The sequence below is a fragment of the Trichomycterus rosablanca genome, chromosome 5, assembly GCF_030014385.1.
Source record: "Trichomycterus rosablanca isolate fTriRos1 chromosome 5, fTriRos1.hap1, whole genome shotgun sequence".
Lineage (NCBI taxonomy): Eukaryota > Metazoa > Chordata > Actinopteri > Siluriformes > Trichomycteridae > Trichomycterus > Trichomycterus rosablanca.
The window spans coordinates 24,276,614-24,301,312 of NC_085992.1; the positions used below are offsets into that span (position 1 = coordinate 24,276,614).

At 37.9% G+C, this 24,699-nt stretch overlaps 1 protein-coding gene across 1 annotated transcript in view; it reads right to left on the reverse strand.

Annotated features, from left to right (window-relative positions):
• col21a1 (collagen, type XXI, alpha 1) overlaps positions 1 to 24,699 on the reverse strand; it is a 68,925-nt gene that overhangs the window by 32,127 nt on the left and 12,099 nt on the right. Inside the window, exons 3-15 of the mRNA XM_062995874.1 lie at positions 21,060 to 21,225; positions 19,402 to 19,630; positions 16,667 to 16,840; positions 15,569 to 15,646; positions 14,429 to 14,512; positions 12,020 to 12,082; positions 4,075 to 4,128; positions 3,923 to 3,976; positions 1,785 to 1,838; positions 1,379 to 1,432; positions 943 to 996; positions 804 to 857; positions 436 to 489 (exon numbers count right to left, since the gene is read on the reverse strand). Coding sequence (XP_062851944.1) covers positions 436 to 489; positions 804 to 857; positions 943 to 996; positions 1,379 to 1,432; positions 1,785 to 1,838; positions 3,923 to 3,976; positions 4,075 to 4,128; positions 12,020 to 12,082; positions 14,429 to 14,512; positions 15,569 to 15,646; positions 16,667 to 16,840; positions 19,402 to 19,630; positions 21,060 to 21,225 — 1,172 coding nt within the window. The remainder of the gene's footprint in view (positions 1 to 435; positions 490 to 803; positions 858 to 942; positions 997 to 1,378; positions 1,433 to 1,784; positions 1,839 to 3,922; positions 3,977 to 4,074; positions 4,129 to 12,019; positions 12,083 to 14,428; positions 14,513 to 15,568; positions 15,647 to 16,666; positions 16,841 to 19,401; positions 19,631 to 21,059; positions 21,226 to 24,699) is intronic.

The window sequence follows — 24,699 nt, forward strand, 5'->3', positions numbered from 1 at the left end:
CATGTTTTGGTAGTCTGGTATCTTATAATCATATCACAAATTATTACAACTATGATATGTTAGAATTAATAACTAACTACATTTATGATCAGAATTAAAATATACTGTGATATATGGGATATACTGTGATTTATTTCTTTTTGTCTATAAAATTATGCATTAAATAGTCCATTAATGTTTATTAATTAAAATATTTTGTATTTGCCAATAGTACTGGCTGTACAAATAAACTGAGGCAAACCTTTTACTTACCATCCATCCATCCATCCATCTATCCATCTATCCATCTATCCATCTATCTATCTATCTATCTATCTAAATATGCCTCTGTAGGCTCTTTGAGCTTAGCTTAATATTTGAATTGAATATTTGTATGCATAAATACATCTGAATTGAAAGCTACTGAAAAATTAGACACTTGAATAATGTACTTACCAGATGTCCTTCTCTTCCATCCTGACCAGGAATGCCAGGGGCTCCTGTATCCCCCTTAATAAGCAATGAAATATAATTAATGGATAAGAACCATTAACATGTTTAGAAATAAATATAAAGTAAAATATATAATGTTTTAGGGTAACAAATGTTTGCCATATACACTGGAGAAAAATATTACTATAACAGACTATGATATATTTATATTGTATATAATTTATGCATTATATGGTCCTTTAATGTTTATTAATTAAAATATTTTATATTTGCCATAAGTGCTGGCTGTACAAATACACTAAGGCAAACCTTTTACTTGTTTTCTCACTATATTTATTAGTTGGTTTAAAAAAACAAGTCTAAATGCAAACCTTTTGTCCAATCCCTCCTGGAATCCCATCCATCCCTTCTCTTCCAGGTGCTCCCTAAAAACAAATGTATTTTTATTATTTTGTAGACACACATTTCTGAGTATTGTCACAAAGAACAAAAACAAAATTGCATATATACAGGTTTTCCTGGAAATCCAGGTATGCCGGGAGGTCCCCTGTTTCCCTTTTCACCCTGCAAAAGAATAAATAAATAAATGAATAAATAAATAAGATGTACATATTTAATGTATATATTAACTAATCTGACACATTAACGTAACTAACACATTCTGTGAATAATGTAGAGACATGTATTTAAGAAACATGTCTTCTACACACTCCATGATTGTAGGAGTCAGATTGTTTTATTATTAAATGCATAAAATAAAGGTTATATTAAAATAAGAATAATGATGTGTTATAATAGCTGGTGACTAAAACAGCATTAGTTAGAATGAATATAAATTTAAGTATATAAATATAAAGAACGGTTTATAGATAATGGAGTCACTGCAAATTCTAAATTCTCAGAGCTTAATACCATATAATATCAATTAATAACTTGAAACATTTACCAGTTGCCCATCTTTGCCTGGTATTCCTTGCCCACCTTGAGGGCCAAGAGCCCCCTGAGAAAAAGAAAGTTCATTAAAATGGATATTAGAACACCTATAAGGTTAGTAATATTTTACAGATCCATACATAGTCATACAACAGAAAACAGTAATATAACGTCAGGATTTTTTTAAACAATGCCATTTACGTAACATTTACATTGATTAACAATCAACTGTAAAATATCATTTCACAGACATTATTAAACACATGTTCATCATTTACTGACATGCTGACATGCATTATTGCCATAGAAAATCTTTACTTTTAACAGTGTGACATATAGCAAGTGTATAAGACTTATTTTAATGTCAAAGAAAATGTCAAATGTTGCATTAAAATTAGAGCTTAAAAAGATCAGATCACCTTTTCACCTGGTTGACCTGGTGGTCCAGGCATGCCTGACACACCCCTTTCACCCTGAAGAGAAAGAAAAGGCAGGTCAAACTGTGTACACTAACCAAGGACTTTATTAGGTGCACCTCTCTGGTACATACATTTATTGTTTAGAAAAATATATAAATATATAATATATAATATATATATTATAAAGTACACCTACCATACTGAAGAGCTTTGTGAGTATACAATAACTGACTGACCAGACTTTATTAGTTGGTGTAACATTCACAGCACTGCAGTGGCACCAACAAGGTAATAAATGTGTAGTGTGTTGCACACTAATATGTGTATTAGATGCGGCAGTGCTATTGAAATGTTTAAACACTTGTTTTTAAACAGTACTACAGGGCTCAGTGGGTAGCACGGTCGCCTCACAGCAAGAAGGTCCTGAGTTCGATCCCCAGGTGAAGCGGTCTGGGTCCTTTCTGTGTGGAGTTTGCATGTTCTCCCAATGTCTGCGTGGGTTTCCTCCGGGACCTCCGGCTTCCCCCCACAGTCCAAAGACATGCAAGTAAGGTCAATTGGAGATACAAAATTGTCCATGAGTGTGTTTGACATTAAAGACTTGTGAACTGATGAATCTTGTGTAACCAGTAATTACCGTTTCTGTCACGAATGTAACCTAAGTGTGTAAAACGTGACGTTCAAATCCTAATAAATAAATAAACAGCACTCCAACCAACAAAAAAGACAACAACATCATGGGATCAGAAAGTGTCTAGTAATAAAGAACTAGTGGTAACATCCCTTGTATATATGCAAACTGGATATTTGGAAAGTATTTAGACGCCTTGACTATTTGCACACTATATTGTGTTGTATTTTAAAGTGCAGTGACTGCCCCCTTTGAAACGTTCATTTTAGCCATGATTCAATGCTCAGAAACCCCCTCTTACAATGCTACTTGGTATGAAATTGTTACGATTGCTCAACAGAGACAGATCATTTAGCAGGACGCAAGTCCAACTATATACAAATTTATTGAAGATAAACACACAAAAGGCCCATTACATAAAGACACACTGAACACAAGAGAGAGCTACACTACTAACAAGGGTCAACAGGCTAAAGGCCTATGCTTATGCTAACACTAAATGCTAACTAAGACCTAGATCTTCAGTTCTAAATGCTGCTAGGAAGTCCCAGGTTAATCAGCTTTTAGAACTAAAGCTTAAAGAAGGGTTTCTTTAGAAAAAGAAAACAGGGCAACTTTAAAGTTTGGTGAAGGAGGAATAATACTATAAGATTGTTTTTCAGGGGTTGGCCTATGCACTATAGCTCCAGTGAAGGGAAAGCATAATGCTTCAGGACACATTATGCCAAAATTGTATGCTTCCAACGTTGTGTGAACAGTCTGGGGAAGGCCCTTTTCTGTTTCAGCATGACTGTGTCTCAGTGCACAAAGCAAGGTATACAGGCATGGTTAGGTGAGTTTGGTGTGAAAGAATTGGCCTACTTATAGCCCTGACTCATCCACATCAAACATCTTTGGGATAAACTAAATAGGAGATTGAGAGCCAGGCCCTCTCGTCCATGGATGGGATTTCATAAATGTTCTATGGGTGTAATGTGTAGCTGTCCCAATACTTTTGTATACTGAATGTAAAGAAAAAAATAAATTTATAGGCCACTCAGGTGGCGCAGGGGTAAAATACGCTAGCACACCAGAGCTGGGATTTTGAATACATCGTATCGAATCTCAGCTCTGCCATCCAGTTGGGCTGGGTGGCCACATGAACAACAATTGGCTGTTGTTCAAAGTGGGATGAGCCGGACCTGGGTTCCTCATAACTGGTGCAATTATGACCTCTGCTGGCTGATTGATGGCGTGTGCACAGGGTTGGGGAATAATGCTGTTCAGGGTGTGGCTCTCCATGCACAAGGCTGATCCGCATATGAACTCGCCTCGTGCAGAGGCAGTCCGTACTGAGCATGTGTCAGAGGGGGCGTGTGTCAGTTGCAAAGCCCCTTCAGTCAGCAGTGGAGGGCTGTATCAGTGGAGGTGAGGCGTAACGCAATCAGGGTAATTGGATACAACTAGATTAGGGGAGAAAATTGGGGAAAAATTCGGAGAAAAAATAAATTAATTTATAGAGACTTACAGGCTCTCCAACACTTCCCTTTTCACCCTTATATCCATCTTCACCACGAAGCCCCTAGAAAAAAAATCATGTAAGTTTTAAATACTGCACAGTTTACGTAAAGAAAATTACTGTTTATATAAAAAAAAAATCATTAAGAGTTATTTAAATACCGTTACGCCAGGGGGGCCTTGAGGACCAGGACTTCCTCTTGGCCCAGGAACACCCTTAAATAAAGGAAGAAATGATTCTGTCAAGAGCAGTGTAATGTCTTGAAAGTCACTTCAAATGAGAGCGATGCTAAATAACCAGTTGTACATGTAAATTAAGCGCTGCACACCCAGTTCAGAGGTATTCAGGCATTTCATGTAGTTAGCTATTTTGGCTTTCTTATACAAATCTTTTGTTAATGCGTGTTTAACCGAACGTACAATGATGTAAATACTGGCAGGGAAAATTAAGAGATTTTGAAAGACTTCAGTGCAGCTTTATCATTACTGTGTACTATATATGTCTAGGAGTAATAACAACCTAGGTATTAAGTGTAAACATACACACACATACACACACTCACAGTAGAATACTTTAAAAAAAAAATTGGGGTATCGTTTGCACAGGGGCATGCCAGTACAAAGCTCTAACCTCAAGCCAATCAAACAGAATTAATTAAACCATTTCCAAGTCAAACCCTTGTTTTTTATTAATACTATGGATATTTATATTTCAATGATGTTGAATGACCATTTTAAATATACGTACGTAGATGTTGAATGACCAGATGGTTGAACACTTTTAGACAAATAGTGTACTCTACCCACTATGCGATGCATTACATGATACTGGATTCATGATAAAAAATTTTCCAGATTTTTTAAACACAATGAAATTGAAGACAAATTATGACAAAGTTTCCTTTTATTATAAATAAAATACTGTATTTGTGCTTATCTTTTATTTATCTAAATAATGAATGCCCTTTTATTTCTGAGGTAGGTACAAACTATGCAAAACAATGCTGCACATTTTCCTTTTTATGTAAAAAAAAAATGAAATGAAATTTAAAAACAAATCCCACATTAAATAAATGAATAATACAAATAAAGAAAATGCCCTCCATAAATAAATTTGGCTGAAAAATTCCGAACCTGGCAACCCTGTAGTGACGTCAACCAGACGAGGTGAATAGCGCCAGTGCCCTCTGCTGTTTTAAGTGAATATTGATTCATTATACATGTAAACCGATTGTCTATTAGTTACAATATTTAAAAATTGTAATAAATGCCTGTAGCTGATATCTTCACGATGGTGCCGCAGATGGCAGCCTCGGCACAGCGCTCTCTGCTTTTTTCTTTGTTTTTGTTTATTTTATGTGTGTTTTGTAATGCAAACCCGATAACATACACCAGGGAAGAGCTGCTTAACATCGGGCAGCTTACCGCTAACAGTTTCTCGCCAATTTTTACAAACTCGGATAGTTTTATGGACATTTTTGTTTGTGGAGCAGCGGCTCTATGTGCGGCATGGAGGAGACGCAGACGGGGAAAGCGCGCCGGTGCACTAGTGAAACTCAGACAGCGAGGATTTCGAACTGCGCTTCCATCGATTCACTTGGCGAACCTCCGCTCTCTAAACAACAAAATGGATGAGCTGCTTCTCCTGAACAAAATTAAAAGAGACTTTGCACATTCCGCTGCACTTTGTTTTACTGAAACTTGGCTCAGCGAATCCGTTCCTGACAGTGGATTACTTCTGCCGGGCTTTCATCTACACCGAGCGGATCACGTAACGGGACTCTCAGGTAAAACTAAAGGTGGTGGAATATGTTTTTACATCAATGAAAACTGGTGCACAGATGTCACAGTATTAAACAAACACTGCAGCCCGGATTTAGAAACATTGTTTGTTAACTGCAAGCCGTTTTATTCACCGCGGGAGTTCTCCTCCTTTATCTTGGTCGGTGTTTACATCCCACCTCAGGCTAAGGTGGATGCTGCACAGAAAAGCCTGGCTGACCAGATAACCTGTTTGGAGCAGAAATATGCGGACTCACTTTTTATCATACTTGGGGACTTTAACAGGGCAAAACTGAACCACGAACTTCCAAAATACAGACAACACATCAATTGTCCCACCAGGGGCAATAATACATTGGACCACTACTATACTGTAATTAAAGATGCGTACCGCTCTGTGCCCCGTGCAGCTCTGGGACATTCTGATCACTGCTTGGTTCATCTTGTTCCAACATACAGGCAGAAACTTAAATCAGCTAAGCCTGTGGTTAAAACTGTGAAGAAGTGGACCAGCGAGGCAAAGCAGGAACTGCAGGACTGTTTTGACTGTACTGACTGGAGTGTTTTTGAGACTGCAACCAACAGTTTGGATGAACTCACTGACACTTTGACATCGTACATTAGCTTTTGCGAGGACGTTTGTGTGCCCACCAAAACCTTCTGCAAATACAACAATGACAAACCATGGTTTACAGCAAAATTAAGAAAACTTCGTCAAGCAAAGGAGGATGCCTACAGAAGTGGGGACAGATCCCTGTACACACAGGCCAGGAACATGCTGAACAAAGAGATCAGAGTCGCCAAAAACAGCTACACTGAAAAGCTGAAAAACAGGTTTTTAGCCAACGACTCTACATCAGTATAGAGAGGCCTGCAAGAGATAACCAACTACAGGAGATCACCCAACCCCATTGAGGCAAACAAAGACCTGGCTGTCACACCCACCCTCCACCCCTGCACATCAACAGATTATATCACACCATCAGCTATCACCACACATTCCCCCATGGATACACAATCTGCATTACAAATAGGTGAGATGGACGTGAGACGACTCTTCCAAAGACAAAAAACCAGGAAGGCACCAGGCCCAGATGGAGTCTCACCGTCATGTCTCAAAGCCTGTGCGGACCAACTGGCTCCTATTTTTACAAAGATCTTCAACGAGTCACTGGAGCTGTGTGAAGTCCCATCCTGCTTCAAATGCTCCACCATCATCCCAATTTCCAAGAAACCCTCCATCACATGACTTAATGACTACAGACCCGTTGCTTTAACATCTGTGGTCATGAAATCCTTCGAACGACTGGTTATGACACATCTGAAGAACATCATTGGCCCCCTGCTGGACCCTCTGCAGTTTGCCTACCGGGCAAACAGGTCGGTGGATGATGCAGTCAACATGGGATTGCACTACATCTTAGAACATCTGGACAGCCCACGGACTTATGTAAGAATCCTTTTTGTGGATTTTACCTCAGCGTTTAACACCATCATACCAGAACTCCTCCACCTCAAACTGTCTCAGCTCAGTGTGTCCCCCGCCATCTGTCAGTGGATCACCAGCTTTCTGACAGACCGGACACAACAGGTGAGGCTGGGAGATATTACATCTACCATAAGAACAGTCAGCACTGGTGCACCACAGGGCTGTGTCCTCTCGCCACTGCTATTTTCTCTCTACTCTAATGACTGTACCTCTACAGACCCAAAAGTGAAACTTCTAAAGTTTGCAAATGACACTACGATCATTGGACTAATCCAGGATGGAGATGAGTCTGCATATCGGCAGGAGATTGATCGGCTGGTGCTCTGGTGCAGTCAGAACAACCTAGAGCTGAACACACTAAAGACTGTAGAGATGACAGTGGATTTTAAAAAGAAACCTTCGACACTGCTCCCCATCACCATATTCAACAGCACTGTGTCTACCGTGGAGACCTTCAGGTTCTTGGGAACTACTATTTCCAATGACCTAAAGTGGGAGGCCAACACCAACTCCATCCTCAAAAAGGCCCAGCAAAGGATGTACTTTCTGCGTCAACTGAGGAAACACGGTTTACCACAGGAGCTGATGAAACAGTTCTACACCGCAGTCATTGAATCTGTCCTGTGCACATCCATCACAGTGTGGTTCAGTTCAGCCACAAAACAGGACAGATGCAGATTGCAAAGAGTGGTGGATAGAGCGGCAAAAATCATCGGTGCTCCTTTGCCCACCCTTCAGGACTTATACACAACAAGGACCAGAAACCGGGCAGAAAAAATTATCACAGAAATTTAACTGCTGTTTACTGTTGTTTACATGCCACACTGCACTTTATACATGCTGTATAATACCATAACTGCATCTTACCTTACTCAACTATTTATTTTACACTATTTTTATATTTTCTTTACATATGCAAATTCTGCTGAACATGTAAATTTGTACATTGTCTACATAGTCTTGTCTGTATATTGTATTGTTTGTAAATTGTAGAGAGTCTACATAGTCTTGTCTGTATATTGTATTGTTTGTAAATTGTAGAGAGTCTACATAGTCTTGTCTGTATATTGTGTTTGTAAATTGTAGAGAGCTAACAACAGCCGGAAACAAATTCCTTGTGTGTGTAATTATACTTGGCGAATAAAGCTGATTCTGATTCTGATTACTAACATTGTAAAAATATACCCTAGATGTTTAATTAATTGGATATAATTTTTGTTGGCGTGATTATTGCTTTATCAGATTTGTTTAACAAGTCTAAGTTTTAGCACTGTCAAACACTTTTTGGGTTGTACAACCCTAAATAAATGGGACAGCATGGAAAATGCAAACAAAAACACAGAGTTTCTTACATTTACTTTGACTTTTATTTCATTGCAGAAAGTATGAACCCAAGATGTTTCTGTTTTGTCTGGTCAACTTCATTTTATTTGATAATAAACATTCCTGTCTTAAAGGCCTGCAACACATTTCAAAAAAGCTGGGACGATAAAGCATTTACCATATTGTAATGAATGTTGCCAGCCCTTTTCACAACACTTAAAAGACATTGTGGCATGAGTGTTTTGGGTGTTTTTTTCCTATTCTCATGCAAAGATGTGCTACAGTAGGGTTAGGGTAGTTGTTGTTGTAACATTTTTCGTTTCAAATTCTCCACACATTCTTTAGTGGGTACATTTCACGACTGCGGACCTCTTCTTCAGTAGCAATGCCTTTGTGATGTTTGCAGCATCTGGTTTTGCATTGTTTTGCCAAAAAATGCATGGACATCCCTGGAAAAGATGTCGTCTTGAAGGCAGCATACTCCTATGAATATTACTCTACTTTTCTGCATTATTGCTGCCATTAGAAGTATAATTTACCTTTGCCAAGGGTACTGACACAGCCCCATAACATGATTTTGTTTGTTTGTTTATTAGGATTTTAACGTCATGTTTTACACTTCATGTAAGGACAGGAACAGTAGTTACTCATTACACAAGGTTCATCAGTTCACACACAAGTTTATATCAAACACAGTCAGAGACAATTTTGTATCTCCAATTCACCTCACTTGCATGTCTTCGGACTGTGGGAGGAAACCGGAGCACCCGGAGTAAACCCACGCAGACTCAGGGAGAAGATGCAAACTCCACACAGAAAGGACCTGGACCGCCCCACCTGGGCAGGACCTTCTTGCTGTGAGGCGAAAGTGCTACCCACCCCATACCATGACAGAACCTGGCTTTTGGACTTACTGATAACAGTCGGAATGGTCCTTTTTATCTTTGGTCAAGCAGACGGTGTCTATTTCTTTGGAATACTAATTTATCTGACTACAATACATGTTTTCACTTCTTTTTTGAACAGTTTTAATTGGCATTTGTGAATGTCACTACAATGTGTATTGAAGTGCTTGGCACATGTTTACCAAAGTATTTCCTTGCCTATGTGGTTATATCAGATATTGATGAATGACGGTTCTTGTTGCAGTGCCGCCTTAGGGATTGGACATCATGTGTGTTCAGCTTAGACTTTACCCTTTATTCACTGAAATTCCTCCAGATAGTATGCACTGAAAAGGAAGAAATGTGCAGATATCTTCCAATATTTCCTTGAGGAACATTGTTTCCAAACATTTTAATCATTTTCTCACACATTTGTTGACAAACTGGAGATCCTATGATGGCAATGACCTGTTGACATCACCTGACATCATTACTCACTTTTTACCTCATTACCAGCCCTAAATTGCCCCTGTCCCAATTTTTTTTTTGAATGTGTTGCAGGCCTAAAATGTAGGAATGGATGTTTATTAACAAACTAAATTAAGCTGACCAGACAAAACATGAAATATTTTGGGTTCATCCTGTCTGCAATTAAATAAAATGAATCGACTGAAAAGTCATGTAAATGTAAGGAACACTGAATATTTATTGTGTTGTTTTTCATTTTCCATACTGTCCCAACATTTCCAAAAAACTATGACGGCACCTTGTCGAATCATGTCTTTATGGATCTCACTTTGTGCACAAAGGTACCGTCATACTAGTCATACTGGAACAGTAGAGGGTTGCCACAAAGTTGAAAACCTTATGATTCACTTTATAACACTAATTTTATGCACATATTAGAAATGAGTGTAGCTATAACATCTATCTCTATAGACTGAGTAGCTATAACTCAATCACTAGGAGGGCTGTTTACATGTTTTTGTCTATGTAGTGTATTTTACTTAAACCTAATTATATTGAACTATTTTAGGTTTAGTGTGTCTATGATAAATGTGTGGTGCTTCACTAATGTTGACTAAGAGCTACTTATGATGAGCCAATTTTATACACAAGACAGTAGGCATTTCCCCATACAGCAGCTTCCATTTAATCAGAATGGCCCTGACAGGGACTTTTGGTGGATCATGGTTACAGTTCAATTATTTTTGAGACAACACAGGATTATCTAAAAAAGAAAATTGTTTGGGATCAGCTAAAAATCACATTCCTGCAAATGTTTGAGGGGGGAAAGTCATACAAATAGACTAAACGTAAGCCAGGTATAAATACTTAATAGTTTTTTTTTTTATGAATAGTTATGGTTATAAACAAAAATGAAGTAGTTACTCAAAAAGCAGAATTGGCCCCAGCGTCATGTTGAGAGGTCATGCTCAGTTTTGTAACAGTCCTCATGTGGCACTTAAAGCAAGACTGCCAAGCCCCTAAGAAAGTAATAGTATTAATGCCAAAGGGCTCATGACATGTTTCATATGCTGACTGAATCATTTTTGTTTTTACATCACTATTATATAAAGACTATAAGTGTGAAAAAAATGGTTAAACTATTTATGAATGAAATGGCAAATGGCTAGCCCACCACTGCTGAGTTTGAATGCTGTGCAATGCTGGAAGATCTGGGTTTGAATCTCAGCATTGCTTTTGGGCAGTTGGGCATCCAGACAGACAAGATTAGCTATGTCTGAGGGGGGATGACATAAGTGTGATGGATTGGTGCCTTGTCCAGGCTATTCCCATTTTTTTTGTTAGTTTCTTTTTCACATGCAGGCTAAATACACCAATCAGCCATAACAATTAAAACCACCTCCTGGTTTCTACACATAGTCAATTTTATCAGCTCCACTTACCATATAGAAGCACTTTGTAGTTCTACAATTACTGACTAAAGTCCGTCTATTATTCTACATAACTTTTTAACTTGCTTTCACCCTGTTCTTCAATGGTCAGGACCCCCACAGGACCACTACAGAGCAGGTATTATTTAGGTGGTGGATGATTCTCAGCACTGCAGTGACAATGACATGGTGGTGGTGTGTTAGTGTGTGTTGTGATCATCTATTGCTGCTGTTTGAGTTGGTCATCTTCTAGACCTTCATCAGTGGTCACAGGACGCTGCCTACGGGGCACTGTTGGCTGGATATTTTTGGTTGTTGGACTATTCTCAGTCCAGCAGTGACAGTGAGGTGTTAAAAAACTCCATCAGCATTGCTGTGTCTTATCCACTCATACCAGCACAACACACCAACACACCACCACCATGTCAGTGTCAGCCCCTGTGGGGGTCCTGACCATTGAAGAACAGCAAGGGGCCTAACAAAGCATGCAGAGAAACAGATGGACGACAGTCAGTAATTGTAGAACTACAAAGTGCTTCTATATGGTAAGTAGAGCTTTTAAAATGGACAGTGAGTGTAGAAACAAGGAGGTGGTCATAATGTTATGCCTAATCAGTGTATATTTTGGAAGGCCATTAAAATATTTATATATAGTATTATGATGTGATATTTTAATGCCTCGCATGTGTTCCAGTTGATCTGAGGTTTGGATTAAACTGCACAGTACTCACAGGCTTACCATCAGCACCAACAGGACCAGGTTTACCAGGATCTCCAGTTCCTCCTTCCTCTCCCTACAAATAGTATAACAAATGTGTATATTGAAAACTGCCCCAAATATTTACATAAACATACATCTAATTAAAGTTGTGATAGTATTTATTGCTCATTAAAGTGTAACAAAAAAAATTACATAATAGGATTGATAGGATGATACATGATAGGATTGTTTAGGTAAGTAAGTAAGTAAGTAAGTAATTGATTACATTTTAAGCTATCAGAGCCAAAGAAAATAAGTCACAAGCATTAGAAGAGCTCATTACCTTGTTATATGATTTCCAGCCGAATCGCGGCATTTACAAGTATAGACATGACCTTATAAAATTTAAACATTAGTAGGATGTTTTATTTAACTTTTTTTTTCAATTATGGGTTAAAGGTACTTTAAAATCCATGCGAGATTTTAGAGACTAGACTAAATGTTACCATACCTCTTTTAGTACTTTATTCCACAATACATAATGACCAATATACAGATATGCTCAACCCTTTCCATCCCCAATATACTGATACACACAGTAGAAATACAGTAGAATCCCACTATTCGTCTGCCTCTCTACTCTCTTTGCATTCGTCCAACTTTTTGAATAAAATTTAACCCGACATTTGTCGACATTTTTCCCCAGAATTCGGACCAAACCACACAGTCAGTCCTGACTGAGTTTGAGTCTCGCATTGGCTCTTGTTCACTAAGCATTATTTGTACAAACTCTGTGAAATGTTGTGTTATTTCACTGCTTTTCATCAAAAACAAGTGTAATCATTGGTCTAAAAGGGATTAGTGAATAAAGCAACCCTAAAAGGAAAGCAGTGAGAATAAAATTCTCACTGAATTTGTAGCAGTTGTAGCCTAGCGGGTAAGGTACTCGAATAGTAAGCAGATGGTTGCTGGTTCAAACCTCACCACTGCCAGGTTGCCACTGTTGGGCCCTTGAGCAAGGCCCTTAATCCACAGTTGCTTAGACTAAAAGTCACTTTGAATAAAAGCGTCTGCTAAATGCCGAAAATGTAAATGTAAAATGTAAAATTGAACTAAAAAAAAGAACTTATTGTGATGTCTGAAAGTGGAACTCGTATTTTGGACCAGACCAATATGGTATGGCAAATTCATCATATCAACTGTATTGAAAAAGAAGCAATAAAAGAGGCTAATACGGCAAAATAAGTGACTGTTTTTGCTTTAAATAGGTCAAGTGTAGTTAAAAAAAATTTATTTTATGTACATTTATTGGCATTATAGTTTTTATGCATGATTTTATAATATTATAAAGGTTCAAATAAGCAATTATCTGGAGCCTGTAATGGATTAATCCAATTTACATTATTCCTTATGGGAAAATTGATTTGAAATTTGTACGACTCTGAAAACTTTGAACAGCCCCCTGAAAAACTGTATATGAATAGCAAGGTTCCACTGTAAACATATTTCTCTCAATAGCTTTGTGTAACATTATAATTCTTCAGTGTTCCCATCAGTTGTTGATGGCACACTTATTTTTGTAACCATGCTACCAGCACTTTACTTCAACTAAGTCTTTATAACAGCTTTGACTTACATGAAAAGGTAATGTTAACATGAATATGACAGTGTTGGAACTGTCATTGTGAAAATAAGTAATATTTTGGCTAAAAAAGTGTCAGTAATTGTATTAAGTGACAAACTTTTTTTTGTGAATCAATCAGTTATCCCTAATATTAGCTATAGTAGCTATGTTACCTGGAAAGTTTATTAGCCACACATTTATACAACTACCAATAATAGTCATGGGCATATTTAAATAAAATAAATTTCTTTACATTATATTTGTTAGAAAACTATTTTTAAAATGTCAATCATTGTAGCAATCTATGTAGTAGCAATCTATGGTAGTAGCTTTCATTTATTGTCTGTTCATAATGTATCTTGTGTTGCTGTACTTGCTTATCAAAAATAGCAGTATTTGTGTCATTTGATTGAAGTGTAAGTAGTTTTATGTTTTACTAAAGTCAGCTTTCATTCGCAGCGAATCATTATGAGCAAGAGACAAATGACTGGTGTACTATATTTTCCTAAACCTTGGTCACAATAGTTGTGCTTGACTTTGCCTAACAGTGCATAGGTTTCTGTTTACATAATTATGGTTATGGTTGTACTTTATTAATCCGTGTCATTGAACTATTAGCCATAATTGTAAAATGTAAAAAAACAAAAAAAAACATTCATATCATGTGTTAGTTAATTTTCAAATATTTTAGAATGGCAGGAAGACACCCCCCACACACACACCTGTAGAGCTGGTCCACTCGTGTAAAATTTATGGCTATGGCCACAAAAGCTTTAATTAACTTTTAGAAAAGAAGAAAATGTGAAAATATTTAACCTTTAAGCCTGGAGTTCCAGGTGGCCCTGGTGGACAGATACATGGCTCAGGGGTTGGATCAAAATCAGCTGGTCCATTGGTACACTGAAAAAGCCACAAAGTAATGTGATGTTATTTCACATTTGAAACATTCTTATTTTAAAGTCTAAAGTCTACACAACTAAATTGTTAAGTTTATACTAAAACAATGGTAAATCATTCTTGACAAAGCTCTTAAAGCAACTATACAAAGATATAGGTCAACACCTCTAATGTGCAAGCCAAATAAAACATTATTTAACTTGGGCACAATAGGTTTGACATTGTTTACCATGTAACAGTACAATCCAGGAGTCTTACCTTTGCAACAGAAAAAGTACTTTGCATTGTGAAAGCAAGTAAAGCCACTGACCAATATACATACCTTTCCATCCTACAAATAAAAAAAGGAGATGACAGTGAGAAATAATGCAGCAAATCAGCACAGTTTATAATAAACTAGGATAGATAGAATTCCTTTTTTGTCATATACTCATATACATGTTTACAGTACAATAAAATGATTTATGCATAGAGTGCAGGGTCAGTCTTTGTATTGCATCCCTGAAGCCAAGAGGTTTCAGGGCTTTGCTCAAGGGCCCAACAATGGCTGCACGGCTGCAGACCCTGGATTTAAACCCACATCTTTTCTTCGGATAGCCCAAAGCTCTACTCATTAGTCAACCACTGTTCTCTAGGTTTAATGCACATGCAGTGGTAACAATTGCAAAATAAAATTCTGCATCCTTCATTTAATACTGACAAACAGTGATAAAGCATTTCTGGACCAATCAGGGTGAGTAAATCTTGAATTATGGTGGTGCAGCATTAACATGCCTATTATAAGATAAGATAATCCTTTATTAGTCCCACAGTGGGGAAATTCGCAATTATACATGATATTATATGATATATGATATTAGATGACATTATATATATTATACATGATATGATATGCAATTATACAAGATATGGCCAACAAATCCATAGTTTACACATTTATGCTGCCGTTATTATAGCAGATAACTAAAAAAATATATAGCATAGGTAAGCTAATAACAGTAACATGTTATACACACTGAGCCTCTGCCAAATATGAGAATCCAATATTCATGTACTCACAACTCCAGGAATTTCACAAGCAGTCTCTCTGGTATTCTGCTCAGGGTCACAGTAGATTCGTAGTTTCTGTATTTCAAACTGTACCGGGACAGATTTGTATAAATAACTGCGATATTATTTGCATTAGTTAAGTACAGTGGTACCTTGTAACTCAATGTCCCCTAAACTCAAAATCTTTGAAACTCAACGCCCTTTGTTGAGAAATTTGTACCCGTAAACTCGACGTTTCCCTTAAACTCAATGTGTTCAGTTTTTTTTTTTTTTTTTTATATTTATTTAATTTCAAATTAACAATGAACAGTTGCTTTGTTCAGCGCTCGGCTTGAGCGGTGCGGTAAGACGTCATCAAAGTGCGAATATGAGATGAATCTGCATTTGTGTGGAAAAAAATAAGCTCTGAAAGCTCCACATGTATCTGTGTTTATCTGAAATTGTAAGAATTAGCTTTTTATTTCAGTGTTTTTAGATTATATTTGTGTTATTTTCAGTGTATACGTGTCAAAAACAACCCCATTATTTTACATATGCCTAAAATATATGCAAGTCCACGGCACCATGGAAGGCATTAACAGGTTTCCTATACATCCTTATGGGAAAAAATACCTTGAAACTCAACGCCTTTTAGTTTGTCCATGAGAATGCAGGGTCTCACGAAGGTATTTTGGGGATGCGGTTCAATCCTACAAGTGATTCATAACAGTATAAGGTCTTACAAAGGTATTTTGGAGATATGGTTAAATCCCCCAACATAACTCAAATACAAGTTATCCATGAAACTACAGGGTCTCAGGATGATAGTTTGGGGGAGGGGTTCAATTGCCTATTATAACTCATGGCTAGTCAGTGATATGCTGATTTACATGCTGACAGGCTGATGTATTCATTTCATTAATTTATTAATTAATTCATTAATTTTTTTAATCAACCATTTCTTTTAATTTGAAGACTTTTAATTTTTGCCTTTTATTCTTTTATTTGAATTATTGTTTCTGTGTCTTTTCAAAAATTATAAAAAAATATTTACTACCAGTGCAGGAACTGATATACTGTATGTAGTTTTAAAAACAGCTTTGAAACAGAAGTAGTTGTAAGACTTACAGGAACAGTGCTTTCTTTGTTGACATATTTTCCAACTTGTATCTTTCCATTGATAAAAATGCCAACGGGAGGTTCCAGGACCAAAGTTTCAATTTCCAAGTCATCAACGTAAAGAGTGACATCTTCCTCTGTTACTAGAAGACGCAGCTGATGCCATTGTTCATCAAAAAGTTTCTGTGCTCACAGGAAATAAGTCATGTGAAAACTTGAAAGTAGCATTACAAGTTTTTATAAAATTTCATATATTATTTTTTATATAGGTATATTTTGTGTTTGAATTTTCTCCCCTTTTTTCTCACAACTTTTTAGCTCGTCCAATTTGCCCGATTGCGTCATGCTTCCTCTTCACTAATGCTGCTCTGATTTGAGGAGATAACCCACGCCCCCTCCGACAGGTGGGCAGCAACCGTATGCATTTTGTCACCCACACTAGGCCAGTGCATATATGAGAATAAGCCTTGCGTAGGGAGAGACACACCCTGATCTGCACTCTTTTCCCCACCTCTGTGCAGGCGCCATCAATCAGCCAGCAGAGGTCGTAGTTGCATCAGTCGCCAGGAGTTCCTATCCAGCTTAATACCCCACCCCTATATGAACAACAGGCCAATCGTTGTTCATGTGGCCACTCAGCCCAGCCGGATGGCAGAGCTGAGATTCAATACAATGTATTCGAGATCACAGCTCTGGTGTGCTAGCGTGTGTTTTTACCGCTGCGCCACCTGAGCAGCAAAATTTAATACAGTCCCCTCCAAAAGTATTGGAACAGTGAGGCCAATCCCTTTATTTTTGCTGTAGACTGAAAACATTTGGGTTTGACATTAAAAGATGAATATGAGACAAAAGATCAACATTTCAGCTTTTATTTCCAGGTATTTACATCTGGATCTGATACACAGTTCAGTAGATAGCACCTTTTGTCTGAACACACCCATTTTTCTTGTGAGCAAAAGTATTGGAACAGATCAACTTAAAACAGATTAAAGTGAATAAGACTTAATATTTAGTTGCAAATCCTTTGCTTGCAATAACTGCATCAAGCCTGTGACCCATTGACATCACTAAACTTTTGCATTCTTCTTTTGTGATGTTTTTCCAGGCTTTTACTGCAGCCTCTTTCAGTTGGTGTTTGTTGGTGTTGGGGTTACTCCCTTCAGTCTCCTCTTTAGCAGGAAAAATGCATGCTCTATAGGGTTTAAGTCTGGAGATTGACTAGGCCAGTCCAAAACCTTCCACTTCTTGCCCCTGATGAACTCCTTTGTAGTTTTGGCAGTGTGTTTTGGGTCATTATCTTGCTGCATGATGAAGGATCTCCCAATCAGTTTGGTTGCATCTTTCTTTAAATTAACAGACAAAATGTTTCTGTAGACTTCTGAGTTCATTGTACTGCTGCCATCATGCGTGACATCATCAATGAATATTAATGAGCCCGTCCCAGAAGAAGCCATGCAAGCCCAAGCCATGACATTACCTCCACTGTGTTTTACAGATGAGCTTGTATGTTTGGGATCATGAGCAGATCCTTTCTTTCTCCAAACTTTAGCCTTTCCATCACATTGGTAAAAGTTAATCTTTGTCTCATCAGTCCATAAAACTTTATCTGTACTTCTTGGCAAATTCCAGCCTGGCCTTCCTATTCTTCTTGCTCATTAGTGGTTTGCATCTTCTGGTGAAGCCTCTGTACTTTTGTTCATGAAGTCTTCTGCGAACAGTAGATTGTGATACCTTCACTCCTGCCCTCTGGAGGTTGTTGCTGATGTCAATAACAGTTGTTTTAGGGCTTTTCTTTACAGCACGCACAATGTTTCTGCCATCAACTACTGTTGTTTTCCTGGGTCTACCTGTTCGACATCTGTTACTTAGTACACCAGTGACAACACTTTTCTTCAGGACATTCCAAACGGTTGTACTGGCTATGGCCAATATTTGTGCAATGGCTCTGATTGATTTTCCACCTTCTCTCAACTTCACAATTGCTTGTTTTTCACCCATAGACAGCTCTCTGGTTTTCATGTTGGTTACTCCTCTAACTATAAATGCACTGTCTGCACAGGCAAAACCCAAATCTGAAACTGAGCGTAGACATTCAGCGCTATTTATTGTTTAAATAATCAATGTAACATGACACACCTGGGCAACAAAACACACCTGACAGTCACATGTTCAAATACTTTTGCTCACAAGAAAAATGGGTGGGTTCAGACAAAAGGTGCTATCTTCTGAACTGTGTATCAGATCCAGATCCAAATTCCAAATACCTGGAAATAAAAGCTGAAATGTTGATCTTTTGTCTCATATTCATCTTTTAATGTCAAACCCAAATGTTTTCAGTCTACAGCAAAAATAAAGGGATTGGCCTCACTGTTCCAATACTTTTGGATGGGACTATATATTATACTGTATATTCATACATATATTTAATATGTGTTATTTAACATATATTATATACTGTATATTTAGTATATTTATACATATATTAAACAATGATTACTTTAAAACTGTAATAGAAAATCCCCATTTATATAGAATTAGAAATCCTGGTTCTTAAAGCAACAAAATAGAAATTTTGACGATTAGTATGCTCTAATAAATAATGAAATGAATAAAAACTGTACATTCGTGTTGTGCCACAATGTCTTTGTCCCTTTTTCGGATTATTATACCATATCTACAGTTTTATCAGCTAAATAGATTGAAAATATAATTCAGAGGTCTGTTTTGTAATGCTGCATATTTACTTTTGCTGGTGACTTAGTGAAAACCACTGTCTGTGTTCCACTTGATGTGTTGCTTGATGTGGTAAACACGACAGTTCTTTTAAAGCCATTCAAAGTTACTGCCATCTGTGGCTCTCCATCCGTAGTCTGAATCCTCCATAGATCCCAGTTCTCTTTAAGTACGGAGCCTTTGTACTTAAGTGTGGCCACGAACACGTATGATGGAGGAAGCCCATCAGGAAACAAAGCCCTACAGACATTAAACTGATGTGACTGTGTCAATTTATAGTACTATAAATCATGCATAAGAAAAGCAACATTTAGTAATGCTTTAAATGACAATGCCCCTTAATATCTTTATTAATATATAATTAGGAATTAATATTATGAATTAAATAATAACATTTCCATTTTTATTACGATATAACTTCAACCCCAAGTCAGTATGACATATTGCAGACTGCATGAACTCAAAATATTTCATGTTGTGTCTGGTCAGCTTCATTTTATTTGTTAATATACAACCATTCCTGCATTTCACGCCTGCAACACATTCCAAAAAAGTAGGGACAGTAAAGCATTTACCACTTTGTAATTGTGACAAGATGTGCAACAGTAGGGGTTGTCGTGGTCGCATTTTTCACTTCAAAATTCTCCACATTCTTTACTGAGGACAGGCCAAGACTACAGACAGGCCAATGCAGTACCAGTTGTAACGTGCGCAGCATGTGGTTTTGCATTGTCTTGTTTGAAAATACATGGACCTTCCTTGAAAAAAAACATATCTTGCTCTAACTACTAAATTCTAGAAAATCTGTACTTTTCTGCATTAATGCTGCCATCACAGAAGAGTAATTTACCTTTGCCAAGGGCACTGACACAACCTCATACCCCATATGATCCGTAGCACACTGCGTTCATTTCATCCAAAAAATATCTGGAATACTGCTTCTTCTGACCACAATACATGCTTCCACTGTGTGATGGTCCATCCCAGATGCCTCAGAGCCCAAAGAACTCGATGCCAAATCTGTACAGGGTTAACATAATGCTTCTTTTTTGCACAGTAAAGTGCCATGTGTGAATGTAACTCCATATGGTAGTGTAGTGAATGACGGTTCTTGATGCAGTTCTGTCTGAGGGATCAAAGATCATGGGTGTTCAGCTTAGGCTTGCACTTTTGCCCTTTATACGCTAAAAATTCTTGCAGATTCCTTAAATCATTGAATGATATTAAACATTGCAGAGGGAGAAATATGCAAATCTCTTTACATTTTTATTTGATGAACATTGTTTTTAAACATTTTCATAATTTTGGATTTTCTCACCTTGACATCAACTGTTTTAAATCACATACCGTTTTAAATATTTTACCTCATTCCAAGCCCTAAATTCCCTCTGTTTTTGAAATGTGCTGTGGTAATGGATGTATATTAATGAAAGAAATGAAACTGACCAGACAAAACATGAAAGTCATGGGTTCAAACTGTCTGCAATAAAACAAAAGTCAAAAAACACTTGTCACACTTGTTATTTACACTTGTCATAGTGTCCCAACATTTTCAGATTTGGAGTTTTCCTTTTGTTCATGTGTTGCTACATTGTAGATGAACTGCATATTTCAGTGCAATTAGGGTACTATTAATAAAGCATTACCCAAAGTTATCTTTAGAATATACCTGGTATTTTCAGTTAAATCGTCTCGTTGTGTCACCTGGTAGGCTTTCATTCCATAAGAGGATCCTTGCGTCTTTTTGGCTTTTTTGGCCAAGTTTAGGTGAAGAAGAATGTCAAATCCTTTCTCATCTCGGGAGTTAACTGGTATTTTTGTTGGACATACAGTTTCTATGATATATTAAAGGGAAAAACATGGTATTAATAATAATACAGATATCCCATGCTTTATACCACATAGAAAGAGGATTTACAGAAACAAATTTTGCATTTACAGAAAAAGGCAAAAAACAAAATTACTCAACACTTAATTACTCATTTGTTTTGCAACAAACAATTGTAAAGACAGATAGCATTGAGTTTGTGGTATGTGCAACAGCACTGTAAATACATTAATTCTTTTTCATAATTAATTTAGATAAACATTTAAACATTTTTTCAGTTATTTATACATACCCAGGGCACACAGCCACACAACACTGCATACAGAAATATACTATATTGCCAAAAGTATTCGCTTATATGCCTTCACACGCATATGAACTTGAGTGACATCCCATTCTTAATCCATAGGGTTTAATATGATGTCGGCCCTTAACTTTTCTGGGAAGGCTTTCCACAAGGTTTAGGAGTGTGTTTATGGGAATTTTTGACCATTCTTCAAGAAGCGCATTTGTGAGGTCAGACACTGATGTTGGACAAGAAGGCCTGGCTCGCAGTCTCTGCTCTAATTCATCCCAAAGGTGTTCTATTGGGTTGAGGTCAGGACTCTATGCAGGCCAGTCAAGTTCTTCCACACCAAACTCACTCATCCATGTCTTTATGGACCTTGCTTTGTGCACTGGTGCACAGTCATGTTGGAACAGGAAGGGGCCATCCCCAAACTGTTCCCACAAAGTTGGGAGCATGACATTGTCCAAAATCTCTTGGTATGCTGAAGCATTAAAAGTTCCTTTCACTGGAACTAAGGGGCCGAGCACAACTCCTGAAAAACAACCCCACACCATAATCCCCCCTCCACCAAACTTTAAACTTGGCACAATGCAGTCAGACAAGTACCGTTCTCCTGGCAACCGCCAAACCCAGACTTGTCCATCGGATTGCCATACGGAGAAGTGTGATTCATCACTCCAGAGGACACGATTCCACTGCTCTAGAGTCCAGTGGCGGCGTGCTTTACACCACTGCATCCGATGCTTTGCATTGCGCCTAGTGATGTAAGGCTTGGATGCAGCTGCTCGGCCATGGAAACCCATTCCATGAAGCTCTTTACATACTGTTCTTGAGCTAATCTGAAGGCCACATGAAGTTTGGAGGCCTGTAGCGATTGACTCTGCAGAAAGTTGGCAACCTCTGCGCACTATGCGCCTCAGCATCCGCTGACCCTGCTCTGTCATTTTACGTGGCCTACCACTTCGTGGCAGAGGTGCTGTCGTTCCCAATTGCTTCCACTTTGTTATAATAGCACTGACAGTTAATTGTGGAATATTTAGTAGTGAGGAAATTTCACGACTGGACTTGTTGCACAGGTGGCATCCTATCACGGTACCACGCTGGAATTCACTGAGCTCCTGAGAGCGACCCATTCTTTCACAAATGTTTGTAGAAGCAGTCTCCATGCCTAGATGCTTGGTTTTATACACCTGTGGCCATGGAAGTGATTGGAACACCTGAATTCAATTATTTGGATGGGTGAGTGAATACTTTTGGCAATATAGTGTACATACATACAATATACAGACATACAGTATACAACAGAAGTGAATACACCCATGTGCAGTATCACTTAAATGTCAAATAATTCAAAATTGTATCACCTAACAGTAATTGTACACCTTTTATTACTGAGATGTAAATTTTTAATATGGAAGATACCAGTGCTGCACAAATATGTGGAGAGATTTTTTAGAGGCTGATGTTATGCAAAGTCCTTCCCACTTTCTGAGCTGTCACAGAAACTCCTATATGTATTCACTTTTGTTGCATTGATTGTCTACTCTGAGGCCTGTACTGTTAACATAGTCTTTCTAAGGTACAGTAGACCCTTGACTTACAAATTTAATTGGTTCTAAAGGGCTGTTCTTAAGTCAAAATGTTTGTTAGTTAAACCTATTTTTCCCATAAGAAATCATGTAAATAGAATTAATCCGTGCCAGACCTCCCAAACCACCCCCTTACCTAACCTTTCTAATGTCTTAAATGGTCTTTTTTGTTATAAATACAAGTATATTTTCCCTTAAATCTTGAGTTATAGAATATATAATACTGTAATAAACAATAATAAACAACAATACACAGTAGTACTGTATAGTACATAAAAAACACACATCACATTTCAGTATGTGTGCTGTACCATACACCATAACACATTTCCTTTTTTTTTTTTTATGTATCTACCAGAAACAACAATAACTCATGTTTCTCTATTATTTCCTTCCTTATTTCAATTGTATTTTGTAGGTGTAATTGCACGAACGAAAGAACACTTTACTCAGCCTTCTTCTTTCACTCACTGTCCCCACTGTCTGATACACAGTGACAGCTACTGGCAGGAGTAATTATACAACAACAAATAATAATAGATTTGTTCATTTTCTCACCACTACGCTTTTTCTGTACATTCTTTGGGGCCATTTTAATACAGAATTTTACAAAATATAAAGACAACACCAAAAAAAAACACTGTCCACTGTCCGAATGTTCACTCACTGTATATATATACAGTGTATCACAGAAGTGAGTACACCCCTCACATTTCTGCAAGTATTTTATTATATCTTTTCATGGGACAACACTATAGACATGAAACTTGGATATAACTTAGAGTAGTCAGTGTACAACTTGTATAGCAGTGTAGATTTACTGTCTTCTGAAAATAACTCAACACACAGCCATTAATGTCTAAATAGCTGGCAACATAAGTGAGTACACCCCACAGTGAACATGTCCAAATTGTGCCCAAAGTGTCAATATTTTGTGTGACCACCATTATTATCCAGCACTGCCTTAACCCTCCTGGGCATGGAATTCACCCGAGCTGCACAGGTTGCTACTGGAATCCTCTTCCACTCCTCCATGATGACATCACGGAGCTGGTGGATGTTAGACACCTTGAACTCCTCCACCTTCCACTTGAGGATGCGCCACAGGTGCTCAATTGGGTTTAGTCCATCACCTTTACCTTCAGCTTCCTCAACAAGGCAGTTGTCATCTTGGAGGTTGTGTTTGGGGTCGTTATCCTGTTGGAAAACTGCCATAAGGCCCAGTTTTTGAAGGGAGGGGATCATGCTCTGTTTCAGAATGTCACAGTACATGTTGGAATTCATGTTTCCCTCAATGAACTGCAGCTCCCCAGTGCCAGCAACACTCATGCAGCCCAAGACCATGATGCTACCACCACCATGCTTGACTGTAGGCAAGATACAGTTGTCTTGGTACTTCTCACCAGGGCGCCGCCACACATGCTGGACACCATCTGAGCCAAACAAGTTTATCTTGGTCTCGTCAGACCACAGGGCATTCCAGTAATCCATGTTCTTGGACTGCTTGTTTTCAGCAAACTGTTTGCGGGCTTTCTTGTGCGTCAGCTTCCTTCTGGGATGACGACCATGCAGACCGAGTTGATGCAGTGTGCGGCGTATGGTC